We start from the raw sequence: 24,840 nt of genomic DNA on the forward strand, positions 1-24,840 counted from the left end.
CACATGGACACAGGGAGGGGAACATCACCCACTGGGGGTTTGTTGGGGGTTGTGGGGCTAGGGGAATGATAGCAGGGGGTGGGGAGGTTGGGAAGGGATAAGATTGGGAGAAATACCCAATGTAGGTAAAGTGGGGATGGAGGCACAAACCACCATGGCATGTGTATACCTATGTAACAATCCTGCAAGATCTGCACACGTACCCCAGAACTTAAAGTAAAATTAAAAATAAAAAAACCCTGGTAAATAAATATACTAACCAGTGGCAAGAATAATTGATTGTAAGTGGCTGAATGTTTTATTATTTTCGCTTCTTGAAAAACAGAAGATTTTGACAACATAAAGTCCTTACCCAAAGGAATAATAATAATGAAAACAGTAAACATCCACTGTGTTCAGAAAATCACAGAATACATGTACCTCAAAATAAAAATAATCCCTTTTCATCTCTGAGAATACTCCTGAACTTGTCCATCAGAGTATCAATGGAAAATCATGATCTTTATTAAAAGGAATTCACTAATGTTCAGCAAAGCTGAGGAATGTACTTACATCACTACCATCACTACTAGAGTATGCACTGGTGGCCAAAATGTCCTAACAACTTCTTCGGGGCTTAAATATTGTAGGGCTTTGAATTCAAAGATGTATAAAGAAGAGGTCCTGTCTTCAAGGACTTTATAACTTCTATGCATATGGTATGTGCTAGCGTGGATGATAGAAGAGTTGCATTTAACCTTAACCATGGCAGGAAGATTTATTGGAGGAGATAAAACTTTGAAGATAAGCAAGAGAGCCAGATTAAAAATAAAAGTAGAAGGAGGGAAGAATTGGTGTTTTAAGAAGAAAAACAAATATAAATAATGTGCTCTTGCTGCTGAGTAATTCTTTGTATATTTTCATACTCCTATTTACTGTGTACCTATTTTTCTCACAGTATATCTAAATATACTATTATCTGACTTCCCCAAGTCAAAGGCTACAAGACCAAATATACAATAAAAAAATATCTCAAAAAGATATAGTTCTTTACGTGCACAGAGGTTATTGCAAGAAACTCTGTCAAATGCCCTTACTGATATTGGCCTGACCCACAATTCAAACATTTGGGTAGCCTCAAGAAATTGTCCGTATTTTTTAGTGTTCTTTGAAATTATTACTCTAGTCATGCATTATATGATCAAAGATACACAAAACTGATGTCCAATGGAAGGGTAAGCTTTGAAAATTAACATCTTTTATAGATAATAAGGTATTTAAATTCATTCCCATGATATATTAGTTTCCTGGGGCTGCTGTTACAAAGTACTACAAACTGGGTAGGGATTTTGTTTGTTTTTTTTTTTTTAGCAGAAACATATTGTCTCACAGTTCTAGAGGGTAGAAGTTCAAAATCAAAGTTTTGGCAAGGCCATGCTCTCACTGAATGCTCTAGGGGAGATTCTATTCCGTGCCTCTTTTTTAGCTTCTGGTATTGCCAGCAATCCTTGGCATTCTTTGGCTTATAGACATATCACTCAGATCTCTGTCTCTATCACATGGGATTCTCCCTGTGTGTCTTCTCTGTATTTCTTCTCTTCTTCTTATAAAAACATCAGGCATGTTAGAATAAAAGCCCACCCCACTCCAGTATGACATCATCTTAACTAATTACATCTGCAAAGACCCCATTTTCAAACAAAGTCACATTTTTGAAGTTCCAGAAAAGACATGAATTTTGAGGGTGCACTATCTAACCCAAAGCACACGGTAACACAGTCCTCAATGAACTGACTTTGGTCAGTCTCTCAATTTTCAACTCCACTCCTCAACTACTACAGCCAACTTAGTGGGCAGACAAATATATGTATTGAATGAGAAACAGTCCTTAGCTGGTAAAAGTAAAGTAGGGGCAAGATTGGTGGCTCACACCTGTAATCCCAGCATCTTGGGAGGCCGAGGTGGGTGCATCACCTGAGGTCAGGTCAGGGGTGGGAGACCAGCTTGGCTAACATGGCAAAACCCCATCTCTAATAAAAATACAAAAAATACCTGGGTGTGGTGGCATGCACCTGTAGTTCCAGCTACTTGGAAGGCTGAGGTGGGAGAATCACTTGAACCCGACAGGCGGAGGTTGCAGTGAGCTGAGGTCGAGCCACTGCACTCCAGCCTGGGCGACAAGAGAGAAACTCATATCTTTTTAAAAAAAAAAGAAAGAAAAAGAGTTCTGGGGTGGGTTTTTTTTTTTTTTACAAAAAAAAAACAAAAGAGAGAAACTCCATCTCAAAAAACAAAAACAAAAACAAAAAAACAAGAAATTAAAGTAGAGAGAAGCTAAAGAGTAAATCTATAAGTATTTGCTGGGCAGGGAAGTCATCCTTGGGTATAAAGCTATCAGTACACAGAAGTCAAACATAACTCATTTAGGTCAAGCATAATTATCATAATAAAAAGTCTTATGGCCTCACATAAAATTATTGCCTATATATTTCTGTGTTGGTCCTTCATAATGCTTGGATTTACTGTAGAATTGTATATTTCTGTTTCAAGTTTGAGCGTTCTGTAATACATTAATTATTTGCTAGCCTCATATAGGCTGCAGCTCTCCAGCCTTTAAGTTCAGCCATATGGCAACCTGAAGAACCTGAGGGACTGACAGAATGTCTTAAATGAGAAGCCCATGGTGGCCAGCTTCATCAGAAACCTACTGTAACTCTGGTTTTAGCCAGGTTCTTTGTTCCTTGTGACTCACTCTCTGCCTTACGTTGTCTTTTCGGTCCCCACAGGCCTGAATTTCTAGCTAGAAAGAGCTCTCTTTACTTACTGATCCCATCTGTTTCTTGAGCTCCACTTTGATCCTCCACTGGGCATGCTCAGAATAGAAAATTGTGTCATAATAGATAATCCTGACACTCTGTTCTATTTCTTCATGTTGGTTAATTACCATCCAAGGCCTTGAGGACTTCATTAACTGCTCTTAAATGTCAGGTCTATGTACCTATTGCCTGTTACAGAGCAGGCCTTTTGGTGACCAAAGCAGTATAATCTAGCATCTGTTGTTCAGATAACATGTCCCAGCACCCCAATTAATTGCCTTAGCCCTAGTCTATCCAGTTTTCAGAACCTGGTCATTATTTATTTGGTCTGTATGCAAACCAGCCCCATTTAAATCACATTCATCTACCCAGGACTCTCATTTATCAATCAAACTGACATTTTAAATGTCACATGAGTTATGGTATATTCATTGAGTGATTGTGATAACCTATTCCCTCATATTTAGGAGATAAACTGTCTGCTTACATCAATACTTTTAAACACTAAAGTAAGTGTCAAAGGTATGAAAATTAATGATGAAATTTATCACTTCAATATTCTGCATGCTTACAAGATAGGAGTCAAATCATCAAGAGTACTTACCCTCCAATATCTTATTATAACAACCCAGAATGATAGCTGACATTCAAAACTAGGTGTCTATCATATAACAAATATTTTACAAATATTTTTTTTCTTATACTATTCATATCACTGTTATTTTCCCACTTCATAGATACAGGTTTAGTGAAGTCTCATAACTTCTTCAAAATTACAGTGAAACATGTCTGAGTTTCTTTAGTGGCTTTGCTTTACTGCCTTCTATTTAATACCTCAATTTTTTTTTATTATACTTTAAGTTGTGGGATTCATGTGAGAACATGCAGGTTTTTTACAAAGGTATATACATGCCATGGTGGTTCACTGCACCTATCAACCCATCAACTACATTAGGTATTTTTCCTAATTCTATCCCTCCCCTAACCCATGAACCCTTGACAAACCCCTGTGTGTGATGTTCCCCTCCCTGTGTCCATGTGTTCTCATTGTTCAGCTCCCACTTATGAGTGAGAACATGTAGTGTTTGGTTTTCTGTTCCTGTCTTAGTTTGCTGAGAATGATGGTTTCCAGCCTAATCCATGCCCCTGCAAAGGACATGAACTCATCGTTTTTTATGGCTGCATAATATTCTGTGGTGTATATGTGCCACATTTTCTTTATCCAGTCTATCATTGATGGGCATTTGGGTTGGTTCCATGTCTTTGTTATTGTGAATAGTGCTGTAATAAACATATGTGTGCATGTGTCTTTATATTAGAATGATTTATAATCCTTTGGGTATATACCCAGTAATGGAATAGCTGGATCAAATGGTATTTCTGGTTCTAGATACCTGAGGAATCGAATACCTCAATTTTTAATTAAAATTTTAATACAATCAAGTTTTCTCTGTATAACATTTATATTTGGTACTTTTAACCTCACAAATACCTTTCATATTTCTTTCTTCTTCTTGTTCTTTTTTTTTTTTTTTTTTTTTTTGAGACAGAGTATTGTTCTGTTGCCCAGGCTGAAGTGCAGTGGCATGACCTTGGCTCTCTGTAACCTCCACCTCCTGGGTTCAAGCAATTCTCCTGCCTCAGCCTTCTGAGTAGCTGGGACTACAAGCACCCACTACCATGCCTGGTCAATTTTTGAATTTTTAGTAGGGGGAGGGTTTCACCATGTTGGCCAGGCTGGTCTAGAACTCCTGACCTCTAATGATCCACTTACCTCAGCCTCCCAAAATAATGAGATTACAGGTGTGAACCACTGTGCTGGGCCATCAAATTCCTTTCATATTTCTGCATGTATTGATTATTCTGACCAACAATGGCCCCCAAGCCACCTCCATACAAGCACCCCATTCATGGTCAGACACAACAGACAGCTTTTCAGACTTTACCACAAACTTAACTTTTCTGTCCATGCCTACCGTGCGCTGACACTTGGTGACACCGCCGTCCCCCTTTCAAACTTTACTTTCCCAACTCCTAATTCCATGTTGAACACTATTATTCCCATATTATCTGACATGTCTTTTAGTTTTTAACTAAATCATTTACTTTCTATTCTTGGAAAATTTATTAACTTGTATGTATGTCACTTTCACATAATTTTTTATTAAAACAACAACACCAGGCCTACCTTTAAACTATACACTGACAATCCCCAATTTACAGCGGTTCCACTTTGCAAAGACAATTTTTTGACTTTGCAATGGTACAAACTAGTACACATTCAGTAGAAACCACACTTTGAGTATCCATACAACCATTCTGGTTTTCACTTTAAGTATAGTGCTGAATAAATTTCTTAAGATACTCAATACTTTATTATAAAATACAATTTCTGTTAGATATTTTTTCCCAAATGTAGGCTAATTTCAGTGTTCTGAGCATGTATAAGGTAGACTAGTCTAAGCTATGATATTTGTTAGGTTAGGTATATTAAATGCCTTTTCCACTTATAATACTTTCAAATTTTGGTAGGTTTATTGGGACATAACCCCATTGTAAGTCAAGGGATATCTGCAACACGTTTAGGAGAAATAGAGGCAAGGTGTCCTCTAGGGAGGACTCAGCTACCAGGGCCACAGTCTGGTCAGGGACATTGCCTCTATGTGAAGGAAGGCTCTACTTCCTCAGGGCAGACAGTCCCAGGAGTGTGACTTGGATGCCTTTACATAGGGCTGAATTTCAGTCCTTACCTACGTTCTCAGCTGAGCATGCCCGGGCATGCAAAAATAGCACCATGGGACATGGAACCCTTAACTACATTCCATTTAAACAAATACATAAATTTGGCAGGGCAAAGTCAAGTTTAAAAATCTGTTATTCAAAACCCAGAAAGGATTCTAAAGTCCTTCAGTGATCTTAGATTGTCACCTTTCGAAGAACCCATTAAATATAATACCAATATCTGACCTCATTTATCAAGAGGAAATGTGAGTTTCTCTCAAAGGGTGTTGAGAAGATATCAAGTGTTTACTATCTCTAACAAACAGAACTCATCCAGATGATAATCTTTGTCTTGCCTGCCAGTGATGATCTAGTAAACTTACTAGACAGCAATTTTTTTAAGCAAACTTTAAGACAGTATAACAAAATTTAAAGACAAAACTAAGAATTTTTAAACCTTTAATCTTATTTAAGTTGGAACTCTATCAAGGACTTCAATGTCCAAGCTAGGTGTTAAAAATTCTCTACTGCTCTAACAATTTCTCCTCAAATTTTGTAACATATTTGATATTCCAGAACTCTTTGTATTGTAATCACATTCTCTTGCATATGAAATATGTCACATATCTCATGTAATACTAAAGCAAAACATTAAAGGAAAAATTACTGTCCTAATCCTACAGATGAGGAAATTGAGTCTCAGTATACTTAGATCATCTTTCTAAAGGAAACACAAGACTTTTGTCTTCATCAATTAGTCACATCATTTATTTTATTTATTGAGCACTGACCTAAGAGTATTACACATGGCGGCTGCTCTTTTAATTATCAACAGTCCAACAAGGTGTAGGTACTATTATTTTCCCCATGTTTACAGAAGAGTAGATTGAGGAACAGTGAGAGGTTAAATAATGCGCCCAAGGTCAAATGCTGGTAGAGAATAAGACTGTTTGTTATGTATGAGTACCTATTTCTTACCAAACTCTTTATATGTATTACATTCAGTATTTTAGGAAGCAGAATGGCTGATCTCAGCTCACTGCAACCTCAGCCTCCCAGATTTAAGCGATTCTCCTGCCTCGGCCTCCCTAGTAACTGTGACTACAGGCACGTGCCACTACACCCAGCTAATTTTTATACTTTTAGTAGAGACAAGGTTTCACCATGTTGGCCAGGATGGTCTTGATATCTTGACCTCATGATATGCCCACCTCAGCCTCCCAAAGTGCTGGGATTACAGGTGTGAGCCACCGCACCCGGCCAAGGGTGATATTTTATTCCCATTTTATTACTGATAAATCTGAGGTTGAAAAGATTAAACAACACAACCAAATTTACATGACTAATAAATGACAACCAGAAATCAAGCCCAGCTTTTGCTGTTTCTGAAACATGTAGTATTCCCAGGTAACCCTTTAATTTCTCAATAACAGCTCTTAGAATTCCTCCTTCCCATCTCACAAAACCTATTCTGAGCTCTATATCTACCACAATTAAGTTCAAGAGTAGAGAGAGTTTATCTCACAAGGCTTTACCATTTACTCCTTTTCAATATTTTTTACTACATTATTTGTCTTTCTCTCCCATAGTTAACAACATTTAATTTACTCCTGAAACTATCCCTACACTAATCTGAAGTTGTTAAGTTACTAAGTTATTTTCCATTCATATTTCCAAAATTAATTGTCAAAGAGCTGAAAGTGAGCTGTGGCAGAGTAAGCCTTTGGATGGGGAAGGTAATTATAAATTTTCTATAACTCTGATTATGGAACATGATCTGGACAGTGAGAGTTGGATGGAGAGGGAAGCTGCTGGGGGTAGTGTGACTAAAACACCCTTTCAGAATCTGAGGAAATGAGTTCAAGTTTCACAGCTAACACCTGCTAGATTTGTAGTTTGTAAGTTGCAAAATTTCAAAGAATCTTATATTCCTCTTGGATAAGAGATAGGTAATAAAAACTACCTGTCACATATGATTTTGTAGAAAATCGAATAAAATAACTGTGGAAAGTCTGAAATTATAAAGTGCCATTAAAATACCAAATACCATTTTAAATAATTAGCTTGTGATCCAATGGTTAGAGACTTTAACTGCCAGACTGTATGCTCAAATCAATGTAGTATAGGCTTTAAAGCAGGACCAAGGCATGGTTCAAATTCATTTGAATAAGTGTAAACTTACAGGATTCTTTGAAAGTTGAAAAAATAATTAGTAAGAAAATGGAGATGAAGCTCTGCAGTAGGAAAATAGCACTTAGAAAAAGATAAAAGTGAATAGATGTGTCAAATGTGGATTTACTGAGAGCTGAATAAAAGGGTCAAATATTTAAAACTGACTCAAAGGTTTTGAGTCTGAGGGATTGGAAGAGGCAGAGGACTGCTGTTGGAAGAGTGGGTCAAATCGTAGAATCAGAAAACACACGCACACACTAAAAATATTGGTTTTGGATATTTTGAGAGCCATAACCTAAAAGATAAAGGCTGTTCTATGTCAAATTATCTAAATCACTTTCTGACCTCTGTTTTTATGCTGCTTTTTTTTTAGCATTATCAAATTCTTCCTCACTTAAGACTCTGTAATATTTTTATTATTTATATGTTTGTGTAAGTAATTCCTATCATGTGATTGTGCTCCAAAAATTTTTAGTAGCTTAATAGCATTTTACTGCTTCTGAGAATGACCTGAAATATTATGTTATTATTTGTTATATTTGGTCTAGAAACAGCATAAACTATTGACAGAAGTTTGCCATTTTAAAATTCTCTAATAAACTGGAGGAAGGTCCACCTCTGATGGAACTCTCAGTGCACAGAAGGCAAATAATAGACTTTGCCATCTTCCCATGGCTTCACTTAATACAAATTTGAAAAATACATACAATTTAAAAATGAACTCATAACATTTCTATTTTATCCTAAAACACTGTGATATGTTCAGGCCAGTCACAGGTGTGAAAATGATGGAACCAAATCCTTACAGAATAGATATTTATAACAGACCTCTTTGGGTCAAGACAACTTTTCAAAATACACAGAAGTTTCAGGAGAAATGTGCTCAGAATTACATTTCTCTCTTACTCATAGTGATAAGGGGACCTTGAAACTCAAAAGTGTTGTAGAGGAGGTTAAAAGTTCTTCAAAGTGAAAACATTCTCAACTTCCAGAACACAACATGGAAGTCAACCCACTCATGTTTCCTAAGCTAAAATCTTAGAAAGTCATTGTTGACTCCGCATGAGCCTCTGCTACTCACAGCCAATCTGCTGTTAAATGCTGTGAGTTCTTTTTTTATTGTATTGTGTGTCTTCATAACGTTTTTCTTCACTTGTCAAAATGAAATCCATATGTTTCCCCCCACCCTGCTGCATGGTTCTCCAGTAAAGACTATAGCTACTTTTTTTCTGCTTAATTTTATATATTGAATAGAGTTTTTAGACAGGAATTTAAAAATCACTTCGTCTCCTTGAAGTTGCCCGTTGTTATAGACCAAGGCGGGTCCACACCCTTAAAGGTTGTTTAATTAATTGAATTTGATATGACAGAGTATTACACACAAAATAGTGGACAGGATAATCACAAAGCAAGTTTTTCACAAAAGGAAGGGAAAAGCTTGTGCCAAATTTATCTGTGTAACACTAGAAATAAATATTTTAAAAATATATTTATTGCTAAATCTAAAAAAACTGGCAATTTCTGAGTTTTAAGCTGTCACTGGAAGCTTTATAATTTAAGTTCTTATTTACTTGCTAAATATGATTGGGCTGTTTAACTGTAATCATTAGTCTTGTTCCTTAGCCAGTGTAGAGCTTAATAAATTCACCTTTAGATTATCAATAATAAACACACATGCCAAAATTTAATAATGCAATAGTTTGTAAACTCCCTGGCTTACTTTCTAAGCACAGATAAACAGAGTTATTGAAGAAGAATCATGTATCGATATTTCAGAGGCATAAACTCTTTTTGGGAGTCATTAATATTACACTACTTTCACAGCATACCTTTAACCAAGTATCAAAAATAACGGAGGATATATTAGAAAATAAATGGTCTGATTAACAATTTGCCAGGCCTGAAATGCAGACTTTAATACAAAAACTGTTCTAGCAGAACAGGGTCCACAGGCAATCAACAATCCTGTTCCCTTCCTACTCCTGGGCTGATGGTAAGCATGGCTAATAGATCACTGCACTCTCCTACAGAGACCAGATGGGACCTCCACATTTTATTTCAAGAAGATACTATCAATTAATTAGGGTTGGCACTTGAGGTTATTATTCACTTTGCAGTACTTTCCTTTTTTTTTTTTTTTTGAATACAGACTTTGACAGCTAAATTAAAATCATATTGAACATCTCCTTCAATGTGATATTAGGACATTTCTAGATGTGCTTACTTAAATCTACAGATTTTGAGCTATAAGGGACTTGAGTTTAGGAATTTAATTTAAATTTGACTAATAACATACAGTTTTCTACTTCAGCCTAATAAACTCACTGACTCTAATAACTAATTCTAAAAACAACATGTCCTTACCATCCTGACAAACCCACAGAACTTCTGCTCCTTCCTCCTACATGTCAGTTTGGGTTTCAGCATTGCATGGCAAAAATCTCTATTTTCTTTATGTGTTAGAAGTTCATAATTGGAAGTGTGAATAAAAGTTAGGGGAAAAATAACTTAAACTTCGGCAGCAGGAAAAGATAATCTTTTATGTCTGTCAAGTTTTAAAGCATGCAATAAGCAAGAACATCCATCAAAAACTTCTTCTGTGGCTTGAGGAAATGTGGGGAATGCCTGGGTATGATGCTATTTTTCTTGTAAAATTTTTGATAAACACATGTCTGTAGTAAGTGTGACTCACAACTGTTAACGAAACAATTTATAATTCCAATGATTTCACCTAAATTACACAAAGGTGCATTTAGAATATAAAGAAGAATAGCCAGTATGAAAAATAAATGTATTCAGAGAAAAGACAAATAATACAGCTCAGGAATGAAACGTTTCTCAGTTTCTCAGCTAAGGGACAACATAGGATCACAATTCATCTAGGTGTTCTTTCCTCAATTGCTCTGAGTACATATTTATACAAACACAATAAAAGAAGTACCAGAACCAACTAAGTAGTAAACAAAGGGGGAAAGAGATGATTTTGTAATTTGCAATGCTCATGCATAGAAAATAAAATGAAGGTAATAATAGCATAAAAAGAAAACAAGGTCATCAGGTAAGAAGAGGAGGAAAACTGGAACACACAGGACAAGAAGATGTGGTGTTAAAACCAGGCAGCTATAGTGGAGCAGTAACTGAAGGTAAAGGAAGTGCTCAAGTATTGATGTATAGGAAGAAAAGAAGGTAACTGAAAGTGATTAACGATGTTGTTTTGGCAACAGAATAGCAGATTAAGGGCAGCTTTCTAAACTGATTGGAAAGGATGCTGAAGGAAGGAAAGATGCTCAGTGTGGGAAATTGGAGATGGCAAGATACAGGAATATCAGGTCAAGAGAGATCTCAGCAGTATATTCTAGATTTTAAAAATATAATGGGGCGATTGATATAGTTTGAATAATAGTCTAGGTGTTAGAAAGAGACACAGCTCAACAATATCACTATCAATCATCGCTGAGAAAAGGCAAGGAATACTTTAACAGGAATGATAAGCTTACAGGAAATTAAAAGTGAGATAAGATATATGAGAAGATGTGAGAAGAGATTAACAGAGGATTATTCTTTAAAAAAATGGAAGTAAATTTAAGAAATATTTCCCTTTCCAAATAGGAATCAATACTCCTGAATTAAAACTTATAGTGGGCCGGGCATGGTGGCTCACACCTGTAATCTCAGCACATTGGGAAGCAGAGGAGGGCAGATCATGAGATCATGAGATCGAGACCATCCTGGCTAACATGGTGAAATCCTGTCTCTACTAAAAATACAAAAAATTAGCCAGGCGTAGTGGGACCCGCATGTAGTCCCAGCTACTCAGGAAGCTGAGGCAGGAGAATCGCTTGAACCCAGGAGGCAGAGGTTGCAGGGAGCAGAGATTGCACCACTGCACTCCAGCCTGGCGACAGAAAGAGACTTCGTCTCAAAACAAACAAACAAAACTTATAGTGAAATAATACAGCATAATTTTCTATATACAGATGAATTCAATAAGAGAAATACCTAATTTCTAATCTTTGAAAGCACAAACTTATTTTGATTTGTAAAGTTTTCAGATCATTCCTCTATTAAATATCAGTGACTTTCCTTATTACTTTTTCAGATATTATGGAGTATGTATCCCAAAAAAGTGTGATTTATATACTATGTCTATTTTTTTAAAATTTCTTTTAATATAATCTCTCCTCTTTTCATTTCAAAGAATGAAATATACTAGAAAGAACCTTGTACAAAAAGTGATGGCTGGGCTTTATTTTTGAATATATATATATATTCAAATATATATACAATGTGTATTCATTGAGTGAATGAGCAATTTAAACTGTCTAATCTGCCTTTTACTAGCCTATCAAATAAAAGAATTAATTTCTACTGAAATAAATCTAGGAGGCTATGAATGGGATATTAACACATTTATAAGTGGCTTAACATAGAAAAAGTACCATCAGTATGTATCACTGATTTGCTTATCCATTCCACAAATTAAGTACCTACTATGGACCAGGTGCTGTCTTGGTTCTGGGATACATCTATGAACGACACTAAAATTGTCCCTGCTCTCCTATCAGGTATTGGTATTATTAAAAACTGACATATTTCTGAGAAGTCCTGAGAATTCTTTCTGTAGTAGGAGACAATGCTTGAATAATTTCTGCCAAAGAACATTTGAAAACACAGTTATGAAAGCTGGAGAGTAATCTAGATTATTGTCCTTGGTTCAGTTTGTTTTTCTATTATTCTTTTATACATTTTAATGTAGATAAACTAACTTTGATTTAGATCTTTCTCATTGCATGACTTCAGGGCACACTGTTTATAGAGAATATAACTTGAAAATTGTGTCCTTGAATTATGCAGTAAGTGATACTGCTTCAATTTATATTCTTCAATTCGAATAGTAATTATTTGAAAGATTTTTAACTTTATTGTTTGAAATAAATTAGACTTACATGAAAGTTGCAAAAATTGAATCATATATTCTAATGTATTATTTACCCATGATTTTTTTTTACTTTATCGTAAATATAATTTCTTTTTGTCTGTATTTTAGAGTCAATTTCTACTCAGAAGAGCAACTATCTAGTGAAAAATTGTTAAAATATGTGTGGCACAGAAAAATGATTTTGAGAGTAAAATCTGAGTATGGAAAAGAAGATGACTTAGTTATCATATTTATATTCAAGCATAGGGGACCAAAACCTCTCTCAGCAATATCATGTCTAGTAAGAGCAGAGCAAAATAATTAAAAGCTTGGACTTGGGGACAAAATGGCCCAGAGTCACTTCCCATTTACCAGTTATGAATGGTGTGGCCTTCAGCATGTTCATTAATCATCCAGGGTCTTAAATTCTTTTTCTGTAAAGTGATAATAATATCATGTATCATTTAAAGGTTTTATAAAGATTCAATGAGGTAATATTTACAAAGTGCTTAGAAAAACGTCTGACACACAGTAAGTACTATTAATGGCTTGATAAAAGTAATTTCACAGGTAAACCAACAGTACTCTTTCTATTTTGTGATGTCAAATCATGGCTACACTTGAACTCTAAGGTAAAGAGAAAGATTAGGGGCATGGAAGAATAGTGTGTGTGCTTGTGTGTGTGTTTGTGTTTAAATATTTTAAAATATTTAGGTGTTTAAATATTTTATCTAAGTTGCCAGAATTCTGCACAATGTAGTGAAAATAAATTGGTAAAGTCACATTTATGTCTAATGGCCAACATATACACAATGTGTCAATTACTACTTTCAAAATACTGTTGAACAAAAAACAACTTTATTTACTGTACATTTTTTAACATCAAAAAAAGGTAGGCTCCTACAATCCTGCCAAGTCTTGATTTTGACCTGAATAGTACTGGGACTGTAGTAAGCTCAGGTGTTTGGTTGACCTTTGAATTATTAGCCATATTTTGAAAGTTAGTTTTGAATTTGAATCCTAGAAAATTCCTGATATATAGCTTATTTCTTATAAACTTTTATTCAGATAATTTAGGTTTTAAGATAAATTTAACCCTATTTAGAAACATCGAGGAAAATAAATATATTAAAGGGATATTGGTGTCACATATACAAACCTACATGAGCCTTCTTTAGGAAGAAGGCAAACAAATAAATGAAAATTAGAAAAAAAAATTGAATTGTGGAAAACAGAAGTCAATGAGGAAAAATTAGTAATTAATTCAGTATAGTACACTGAGGTTTATTGATGATGCTGTGAGTGTAGCTGGGTGTCTGCCAGGATTATTGATGGGGAGAAGCTTTTGGTGATCATAGTGACAAAATCAAAAAGAAGGCATAAAGAATATAGTTATATTCCCAAAGTAAAAATAATTAATTATAGGATTGATAATTTCAAATAAAAAGCAATATAAAAAAGTTTATTATATAAATAATATAACTGACACAGAACACAGAAATGCATGAATATTTTTTGAATTTCCAAATAAGATTGATTTCTGTCAGCTCTCTAGAAGACAGGTATTTTTTTTTTTTGGCCTCTATTGAATCTCTTGCATGCATAAAATCTTTGAATATTTGTTTCTCATCACATTTACCTTCAAAAGTATTGGGGCCTCCCAATTACATAAATGGTTTTATTATCCAATGAACAGAAAAAAAACAATTACTCTTCATATCATTTCAACTGAAATCAAGCTTGTTAAAAGCCCTCTCACAATTGTTAATTTTGTACATTTGCAAAAATCAATAGCTAGAAAAACTACTAGACACTAAGGCCTCTGAAACAATACAAATGGACTTTATGCCCTAGAGCTACCAATTTATTGATCAGGTTAATACTCTTTGGGTAATGACAGCTTACTTCTCTTCTAAATCTAGCCTAAAGGTTCCATTACATATATTTCTAAACAACAAAAATGTCTAAGTGAGTGTGTAAACTGATTTCAAGTGTTTACTTCAGAGGACAGAACAAAGACAGATGCTCTTTTCCAGCCAATGACTTAGACAATCCATATTAAAGATTGAAGTCAGTGGTCATGATGTACTAGGTTGGGCAATCTGGCTTGAATGTGATATTGACTGGTTTAAATTTTGAATTAATGTTTTCTAAAACTATTTCATTCATCAGATGGTTTATTTACACTTACCATTTACCAGTCACTGGCATAGGTGCTAACAAGCAGTTAAACTTTTAAAATTATTTTTCTTTTTATTTCCTTTCTAATTTTAATAGGTGTGGAAGTAGTTTTTTTGGTATACAGTTGCATTCTATGGAGGTGAATTCTAAGATTTTAGTGCACCTGTCACCCAAGTAGTGTATATTGTACCTAATGTGTAGTTTTTTATTTCCCTAGCCCCGCTCCAAAAACTCTTGATGAATTCAGAATCTAGGGAGAGAGTCAAAAAAGCAACTAGTCAACATAACATAGTACAGAGGAAAATCTCTGAACTGACCTCCATGTAACCAATGCCTACTTTTTGCTAGATTAACAAACACCCTGCATTTCCTCTGGAAAGCACATTGGCTAATGCCCAGGGCACGATGGATACTTTCAGATAATAGTCAACTCGTTGGTAGGCCCATGAGGTTCTGCTCTCATTAGCTGCATATGTACACAAGCTAATTTAGTTAAGCCAGTTATAATTATTTCTATAGTTACATAAAGATTATCAACTGAAAAATGTAAGCTCCATGAAGACAAGGGCTTCTCCATTCCTAAGTAACTAGACTAGATCCTGTTGAATATTTATTAAGTCATATGTTTAACAGTCATACACTGTTTATTTATGCAAAATCTAAAGAGAATGTTTTAGAAATAATAAATATGGCTGCAAAATGATTCAAATGCTTGGACAAATGTAAAATTTTATTAAAAATAATAAAAATCTTTAGTTCTATGTACAGATTGCTTCACAAGTATCTTTCATTACTCATTCAAATGTAAAGAAACTGAAACTAGAAATTATAGATTATGCTAGCTATGAGCAATAGAACTATGATGAAAGCCACATAAGTAATTTTAATTTTTCTGATACCCACATTGCAAATAATGAGAAATGGGTAAAACTACCATCCATACTGTATTTTATTTAACCAAACAGATCCCAAATACTATTATTTCGAGATGCAATGCATATAAAATTATTAATGAGATGTGTCATATTATTTTTATACTAAGTCTTCAAAGTTCAGTATGTATTTTACATTTTTGGTACATCTCAATTCATGCTACCTACATTCCAAGGGTCATACATGGCAAGTGGCTACCATATTGAACAACACAGAAATAGACAGCATGGACATGATTTCTATAAGAAAGAGAAAAACAGTCTCACTCTAATCTGTGAATTTCTGTAGTAGGTGTGAGGTCCAGGTCAAGGTACATTGTGTTTTTCCCGTGGATGTCTCACTGCTCCAGCACCATTTGTTGAAAACTCTGTTCTTCCTCTGCTGAATTTATTTAGAACCTTTGTCAAAAATATGTTGGGCATGTTCATATGGGTCCATTTCTGGAGGCTTTATTTTGTTCAATTGATCTATGCGTCAATCCTTCTGACAATATGACAATTTTTGTTGCTGTGGTTCTACACTAAGTTTTAAAATCAGATTTCTTGTATAAGCTTAACAACATATAATGTTACTGAAATGATAACTTTTGCAATTTTGGAAAAAAACAGACCAGATGGATTGAGCACTCCTTCTTTAAACTCGCTCTCCCTCTCAGCTGTCTTAATGCCTCAAAATGGAAATACAACAGATGAGAGCTTCTTATTGGGTAAGGGGAAGTAGTAGCGGAATCTATTTTGACCATCTCTCTGGTTTGAAACCTCTGGGGGTTTAAGGGAAAAGGAGACTCGAGACATGGCTTAGTTTTAATGTTAATGCTATAGTACAGCTGGGACTTGTCCCACATTTACTGAGAACTCTAATTTACGAAAACTAGATCCCAGCATTTTGAAAGCAGATTTGAGACCTTTAAAGCTATTTCTTTTACAGTTTTTCCCACCTTGGGTTGCAGTCTATTGTATTGTCCTGATTCTTTTGTTTATCTACTCATAGGTTATTCTTAAACACTTGAAACCAACCACTTCCATGTATGTGATTTTTGCTTCCCCTTACAGATCCTTCAAGTACCCTGTCTTATACTTCTAGTAAGTCATGCAAAATAATTAAGAAATGAGTCATGCAATTTATTGCTGCATTTTATCAAGTTAGAGTGGTCAGATATACTTTTTCTGGTAGAGATTTGGATTTTACTTTCTTGAAACAGAAGAGAGAGCAAAACAGTTAAGAAGGTGATGGGAGAATGAACTAACATTTATGTGCCTTATTATTAATATATTTTGGTGCTGTGCTTTGTACCCTGTGAGAGATATTTTGTGATCCTATTTTATAGATAGGATAAGGATATCTAAATACTCAATTTTAGAACTGATGTTCTAATCAGATCATCCTGACTTGAAATTCCAGGTGATTCCCTGATGTTGCATCTTGAGGCAAACACAAAATGTACTGAATGTATTATTATAAATGCGAGTAACTAGAAATACACGGGAAAGAAGAGAGGAGGAAAAGAATAAAAAGGAATATATTAAACAAATTTATTCAACACATCTTTATTGAGTATCTACTATATGGCCAGTCATGTTCTTGTTACCGGGGGTATGGTAACCTGGGAAAATTTTATCAACATATACTACAGTATTTTCTGGCTAATTCCTTGACTTATTTTTATTTCCTTTCTATTTGCAGTTTCCATTAAAATCATTTATTGAGTTAAAGCCTAGAGCATGGACAGGCAACCTTTCAAAGATACCAGAAGTTTTTATTTATTAATTTCTGAAAGAAGGACTAGTTGGATGCTGGCCCTAAACAGGGGCTAAAATTTCATCCATCTTTCCATTTCCACCAGTGGAGGTGTAAAGTTGTAATGAAGGTAAGTGAGCAAGCCTCTTGAGAGAGGTTAAGGATATCTCAGGAATAAGCAACCATTAATATATAAAGAAGAAGAATTGAAACAGAAAGAAAGAATGGTTTGGTCTTGTCCATTCCCCAACCACCACTGCCAAATGTACTTACACAACTCTGGTCACTCAAACTAGTTAAATGAGTCAACTTTGACAAAACAGACACTATTGGGAGAGATTACACTCCCAAGGTAGTATCATGTAAGATCTTATCCTGTATTTAACACATTAGGAGAAAGTATTTCACCTAATGTTTCAGTAATCTAAAAACATTATTAGTCTAACATTAACTGTTCCTATCAAAGGTATTTAATTACATGAAATTAAATAGTATATGCACTTGTATACAGATAATATTTTTTTCTGGACAAACTCAGAAATAATAAAATAGAGAAAAGACTAGGTGACAGATCACATATATTGAGATAATTGCTATAAGGTGAAACTGATCGACATCATTCTTCAAGGATATAAAAGCTTACTTAGAAGGGGTTTTAGAAATTACTAATTGAAAGATCTTCTTAACAAATCCTTTTTTACATTAGGAAAAATCAGGACTTGGTAAATACTCTTGACACTGTTAGTAAAATCATGTTAATTAGCCTGAAACTTTATTTTAATACACTACATTTTTCCTATAATTCAGTCAGTAACCCAGTTTATGGTTTTCATAATTCAATCACTAAGTTTATTTAGAGAAAACGTCCTTAACTTGAAGTCTAGTGGTCTTTGAATCTCCTAAAATATGTGCAAAATTTTATGTGCATGCCTACATCATATCTGGAGTATAGATTCTGTGTTTACATTTGATTTTTAAAAAGATACATGTTTACCCTCCAACTAAAATCATGAATTTATCATTTTAAATTTAAAAATTGGCTAAGTGGCTATGATGTTTATGTATTTTCATCGAAAGGGTAGTTGTTTGTATTTTATTTCCAAGTCTATGACTTGATGTACAGAAGCCTTTATGCTGTATTGTGCCAAAAGAATACTCAGATTCAACAGAGAGGAATTAAAAAAAAATGAAACATTTCAATTTGAATTGTCTTTTCAATGGCAGATTCAGTGTATTTATTACTTTTGCTTTTTCTAGACATTAAAGTGCATAATCTAATCTCATAAATAGTAGTTCATTCATACTGGCTTAATAGAATATCAGTTGGGAATGATAAGCTTGATAGAAGGATAATAATATTAGATACTGGAATTCTCAGAAGAACTTTGCAATCCAAGCAAGATGAATAATACCAATAAAATATTAGACAGAGTAAAGAAAAAGTCAAGATTTATCATAGTCTATTTATGTTTCCATTATTATGTCATACAGTACAATAAGCTCAGGTAATTCATACAGTCTGTTCTACATTTCACCAAATCACGCTCAAGAACTAAAGTATAAAGTAATAAAAATTCAAGACACTGTGTTGGAAAATAAGAGGGCAGAGGGAAAGGAGCTAAGATGATAATAATTAACTCCAATTTCTAAGGACTTTAAACTCTTGTCAATAAACATCAAAACACATACAAATTACTGTAGCTATATAACAAGATTGGTACCTACAAAATAAAAGAATCCCCAACCCCTGAAGAATTGAGAGTGAATGTGGAATGACAAGAGTCCTCAGAGCTGACAGTCATGGGAGCAACAAGGAGAACAGAAGACATCTCATATTTCTCAAAGAGATTACTACCTGTTTTGAGGATCTCCTGTCAGGAGTGCATCTTCTGTGACTACGCAGGGTAGTCAGGTAAAAGGAAGTTCCTACAGGAAAGGATGGTGATGAGGAATGGTGAGTTTCCAGGGCATTAGAAACTGAAAGTCTCCTAGGGACTCGAGTAGCCATAAAACCAAGGAAGAGAAAGAAGAATTTTATAATAAATGTTGCTGTGGATTTCTTCATATCTATTTTATTACTTTTGAGTTATTTAAGTGCATAATTACTTAATTCATTTTTGTTATAGTTTTCTTGAATGTGGCATCTGCCCAAAATTGGACTGCATTGGTCTCTATATTTATAAAGCTTATATTTGCATATATTAACTTAATGCAGTATCTAACAACCAGATGAATAATACAGATTTAGGGGAAAGTGATTGTAGCTTGTACTGGGATGGACAAAAGGACTTAATTAAGGAATTTAGAGAAGCTCAGTCATGAAATTAGGGTTAACTTCAAACAAGAAAAAAATAAAAGAGGATGGGTTGAAACTAGGGTAGGATTAAAATAAGAAAGAAGTAGATGGACATTAATCACTTAAATGAAAACAAAATTGAGAATGTCTTAACATAAAATTCATGCATGAAATTATGTCATACCTATTGATCTATTTAAAAAATAATAGTAGCCACAAATATTCTCAAATGATCATGCATTGGATCATGTGACCCCTAAGAATAATCATATCCCAAAGGAAGCTAAATAAATTATGAGTCTAGATGTCTATTGCAATGCGGTTGTTCATAATTCCATTGACAATTTCTTGAATTCCTTCAATGTTAGCTTAGCTTTCTCTCTGTTTCCAAAAGGCTATCAAGTTTCCCACGTAGTACTTTAAGATGATCCATGCATGTTTTAGGTGGAGTTGCAAAGTATATGAGACATATCCACCTTCTATATCAGAAAGATTCCCTCTTAGGTTCTCAGAACAATCAAAGAAGCTATCTAATTACTTGCAGAGAGACTGATATAAAATTGTGTTTTTTCCCTTCTTGTGAAAGTTGTGAGACCTTGACACTGTTTGCAGGAGTAACTGAAGAGCAATCTTCCCTCTGTGGCTTTGAAATCACTCCATGTGGGGTCACTAGAAGGCCTGTTTTTGTTGGAAGAGCTAAGCAATAGTTTAAGAAGAACTAGATTTGTTACGAAAATCAAAATGGCAGCCTAAAATTCAACATACGAGGCCTATTTACATATATTATGACCAAGGCACTTGGCTGGCTAAACAAAGAAAGAAAACCGGTTCTTGCCTAGGGAAGGAGGAAAAGGAAAAATTTATTGAGTGCCTATTATACACTATGCCCTTTAAATTTATGTCACCCAATGCACAAAGCTTTTTTTATGATTTAGTACATATTATAGTCAATTTATAGGAAGAAAGCACCATGAAGTAAAAAAACATTGATTACAGAGTCAGACATACCTGAGTTTGAAGTGTGTATTATCCTCTTAGTAGTTCTAAGAAAGGAATTTAACCTCTTTTAGGCTCAGTTTTCTGATTAGTGAAACAGAAACCTATTACCTTCTATTGTGAATGAGTAAATACTGGTTATGCTGTTTTGCAGTTAACATTCATATGAAAGGTTTAAGATAGTAATAAGTAAAATTCGTTATTTTATTAAATTTAGATCATGTTCCAGACCTTATTATAGGCTAAGACTTTTCCATATATTATCTCATTTAATCTTCACAGCAACCAGGTGAAGAGGGGCCAGGAATTTTTCCATTATTTTACAGGTGAGGAAACTAAAGCTCAGATTTAAGGAAACCTGTGTGTAGTCAAATCAAAAAAAGATTAAGTGGTAGAACTGGGATGATCTGTCTGGTGCTCTCATCTCAGAGAGCCTTTTGCATAGGCATCTAAGGAAGAACAATAACAGCTTACATTTAGTGAATGTTTCAGTTATGTCAAATGCTATTATAATTAATTTAATAGAACCATTTGTTTCACATGCCAAATTTCTGAGAAAGATACAGTGATTGTTCTTACTTTACACATGTGCAAACTGAGATGCATTTATATCATGTAATGAATTAATGATACAGATGGGATTTGAACTCTAGAGCCCTTCACAACTACTCTAAAGTGGGATTAGGCTATTCTGCCATAGCAGAATGGCAGAACGCCTTGGGCACCTTACTTAACACCTTGTAGACCTCAGATATTTTTTTTAAATGTAGGAAATGTTGGTATGAACTGCATATATATATATATTTGACATAGTCCCTTGCTCTGTGGCCTAGGCTGGAGTGTGGTGGTGTGATCATGGTTCACTGTGGCCTTTACCTCTGGGGCACAAGTCATCTGCCACCTCAGCCTTTGTAGAAGCTGGGACTATAGGCTTATGCCGCTATGCCCAGCTCTGTGTAAATTTTTTATTTTTGTAGTGATATATTCTCATTCTGTTGCCCAGGCTGTGGACTGCATACTTTTAAGAGATATAGAATTTTTTTTTTTTTTTTTTTGAGATGGAGTTTCGCTCTTGTTACCCAGGCTGGAGTGCAATGGTGCGATCTTGGCTCACTGCAACCTCCGCCTCCTGGGTTCAGGCAATTCTCCTGCCTCAGCCTCCTGAGTAGCTGGGACTACACGCATGCACCACCATGCCCAGCTAATTTTTTGTATTTTTAGTAGAGACGGGGTTTCACCATGTTGACCAGGATGGTCTCAATGTCTTGATCTTGTGATCCACCCACCTCGGCGTCCCAAAGTGCTGGGATTATAGGCATGAGCCACCGTGCCCAGCCAAGAGTTATAGAATTTTAAGAGCTGATAGAGGCTGATTATTTTATTAGGTTATATTAACAAATGACATGCTCTCTATTTAATGCTGCTCACATATGCAGCTCTTCTAAGGCAGCTACCATTCAAACTCTCATTTTGCCTACACCATTTGATCTTTTAAAATCAATCTTTTTTGCCTCTCATTATCCATTCATCTCTTACTTCGGAACATCAACCAGGAGCAAAGCACAGCCTTCAACACTCTGTGTCTCCATCTATAAAGTCTCTTTCTCTGACCCTCATGATTTTCAAGCCAATCCCTTCCGCATACCCATTTCAACCCTTGCCAAGATTCTTCCGTATGAGTAACTCTGTTATTAGTCTAGTTTTTCATGAATTCATGTCACACCCTGTTCCTCTTCAAGCACGTTTTTAGCTTCAGGTTTTCTAATCTGGAAACTTCTATTTCTGAATTAGACCTGAACTAATTCAGGCTGTCAAGAGGTCTGTGTCCTGAAAATTCCCCTGAGTCAAAACAACAAATATTGTGCATAAATAGAAACTCAGTTGAAATAAGGTGGAGAGTTAATGTAAAAAAAAAAAGTATACATATAATTATATTGTCAACTAAAAAATAAAATGAAATAAAAGCTTTAGCTTCATACCTGGATTCAGAGATTCACAGGAGAGCAGGTTTGCAGCCACTAGAAAGCAAGCACAGAAGTGTGTGTGTGTGTGTGTGTGTGTGTGCTCATGCACACACTCAAGCTGTTGATGGAACATTGCATTTGAGTGAAGATTAGAATAGGCCAGGCGCAGTGGCTCACATCTGTAATCCCAGCACTTTGGGAGGACGAGGCGGGTGGAACATTTGAGGTCAGGAGTTCAAGACCAGCCTGGCCAACATGATGAAACCCTGTCTCTACTAAAAATTAAAAAATAAAAATTAACCAGGCATGGTGGTGCACACCTGTAATCCCAGCCACCTGGGAGGCTGAGGCAGGAGAATTGCTTGAATCCATGAGGTGGAGATTGCAGTGAGCTGAGATTATGCCACTGCACTCTAGCCTGGGTGACAAAGTCAGATACCATCTCAAAAAACAAATCAATAAATAAAAAGGAGAATAGCACTAGAAACAATTGTTATTTCTTCTCATTTGTTATGAAATCGTTAATTTTGATAAAATTATAATTTGTTGATAAAGTCTCCATCAAAATACCATTTTTCCATCACTCTCTATTATTTACACGCAACAAATTCTTGTCCTTATACCACCTTCCTGTACAAATAAATCAATAACAGGAACTCAAAATGTATCCTATTCTCCACAATGTGCTTATTTCGTAGTGCATGCTTGTATCAAAATATTTCATGTACCCCATAAATATGTACACCTACTATGTGCCCACAAAAATTTAAAAAATAAAAATAAGTAAAACCAAGTTGAATTTTCTTTTTATATCATTTACAGATACATACACTTACACCTTTACCATACGTATGGGGCTCATGCAGTTTTTGTCTTCCTTTTATGTGACTCCATGTAATTTTTAAAACTGTGTTTTATTTTATGTATTTTTTGTTTGTTTGCTTTTGGGATGAAGTCTCACTCTCTTGCCCAGGCTTAAGTGCAGTGGCACGATCTCTACTCACTGCAACCTCTGTCTCTCAAATTCAAGCAATTCTCCTGCCTCATCTTCCTGAGTAGCTGAGACTATGAGTGCGTGCCATCACAACCATCTAATTTTTGTATTTTTAGTAGAAACATGGTTTCACTATGTTGGCCAGGCTGGTCTTGAACTCCTGACTTTAAGTGATCCGCCTGCCTTGGCTCCCCAAATTGCTGGGATTACAGGCATGAGTCATGGCACCCGGCCTCATTTTTAAAACTTTGAATGGAGATAATTTACAGAACAATTGAAATGTTATAAAAAAGGAACAGAACATTTTAAACTTTTATTTTAGGTTCAGGAGTACATGCTCATGTTTTTCAAAAATATATATGAACATAACTTTTAATGAATCAATTTACAGTACTAGATATATTTTGAGCATTTATTCTATGAAATTTGTTTTTTTTTTGGGGGGGAGGAAGGGAGGGAAGGAGGAAGGAAGGGATGAAGGAAGGAAGGAAGGAAGGGAGGGAGGGAGGGGGAGGGAGGGAGGGAGGGAAGGGAAGGAAGAAAATCAAACAAAGAGAGAGACATTGCCGACCTGGATCTAGAGGTTTACAAGTTGATTTCTTTTTTTTTTTTTTTTTCTTTTTTTTGAGAGAAGGAAAGAAAAAAAAAATGAGTAAAGGAGAGGAAGACAGAGAAAGAGAAAGAGGGAGGGTGAATGAAAATATAGCTTTATTCTGAAAAAAAAATGGGTATTAATAATGGCCAATCAATGTTTCATTTAAACCTATGAGTAGGTGTGATGTGGTATTGACAAGAATGTATATTTTGTGTATTTGAAGTGGAGAGCTCTATAAATACTTATTAAGTTTACTTGCTCCGGATCTGAGTTCGAGTCCTTGATATCCTTATTAATTTTCTGTCTCATTGAATCTAAGTCTCTATGTATCTGGGTGTTAGGATCATTAGCTCTTGTTGTTGCATTGAGCCTTTAACCACTACATCTTTGTTGCTTTAAAATCTATTTTATCCGATACGAGAATTGCAACTCCTGCTTTTTATTTATTTATTATTTATTTTTGCTCTCCATTTGGTTGGTAAATCTTTCTCCATCCCTTTGTTTTGAGTCTTTGTGTATCCTTGCATGTGAAACAGGT

General features: G+C 35.1%; 1 protein-coding gene across 6 annotated transcripts in view; it reads right to left on the reverse strand.

The window, feature by feature from the left end:
* DMD (dystrophin) overlaps positions 1-24,840 on the reverse strand; it is a 2,312,475-nt gene that overhangs the window by 2,106,507 nt on the left and 181,128 nt on the right. For 2 of the 6 annotated variants that reach the window (XM_054251381.2, XM_054251373.2), the window contains exon 2: positions 12,979-13,040. The exons of the other annotated variants lie outside the window; for them this stretch is intronic. In XM_054251381.2, coding sequence (XP_054107356.2) covers positions 12,979-13,012 — 34 coding nt within the window. In that variant the 5' untranslated portion in view covers positions 13,013-13,040. The remainder of the gene's footprint in view (positions 1-12,978; positions 13,041-24,840) is intronic. 6 annotated transcript variants of the gene reach the window in all.

Source organism: Callithrix jacchus, chromosome X (assembly GCF_049354715.1).
Source record: "Callithrix jacchus isolate 240 chromosome X, calJac240_pri, whole genome shotgun sequence".
Taxonomy (NCBI): Eukaryota; Metazoa; Chordata; class Mammalia; order Primates; family Cebidae; genus Callithrix; species Callithrix jacchus.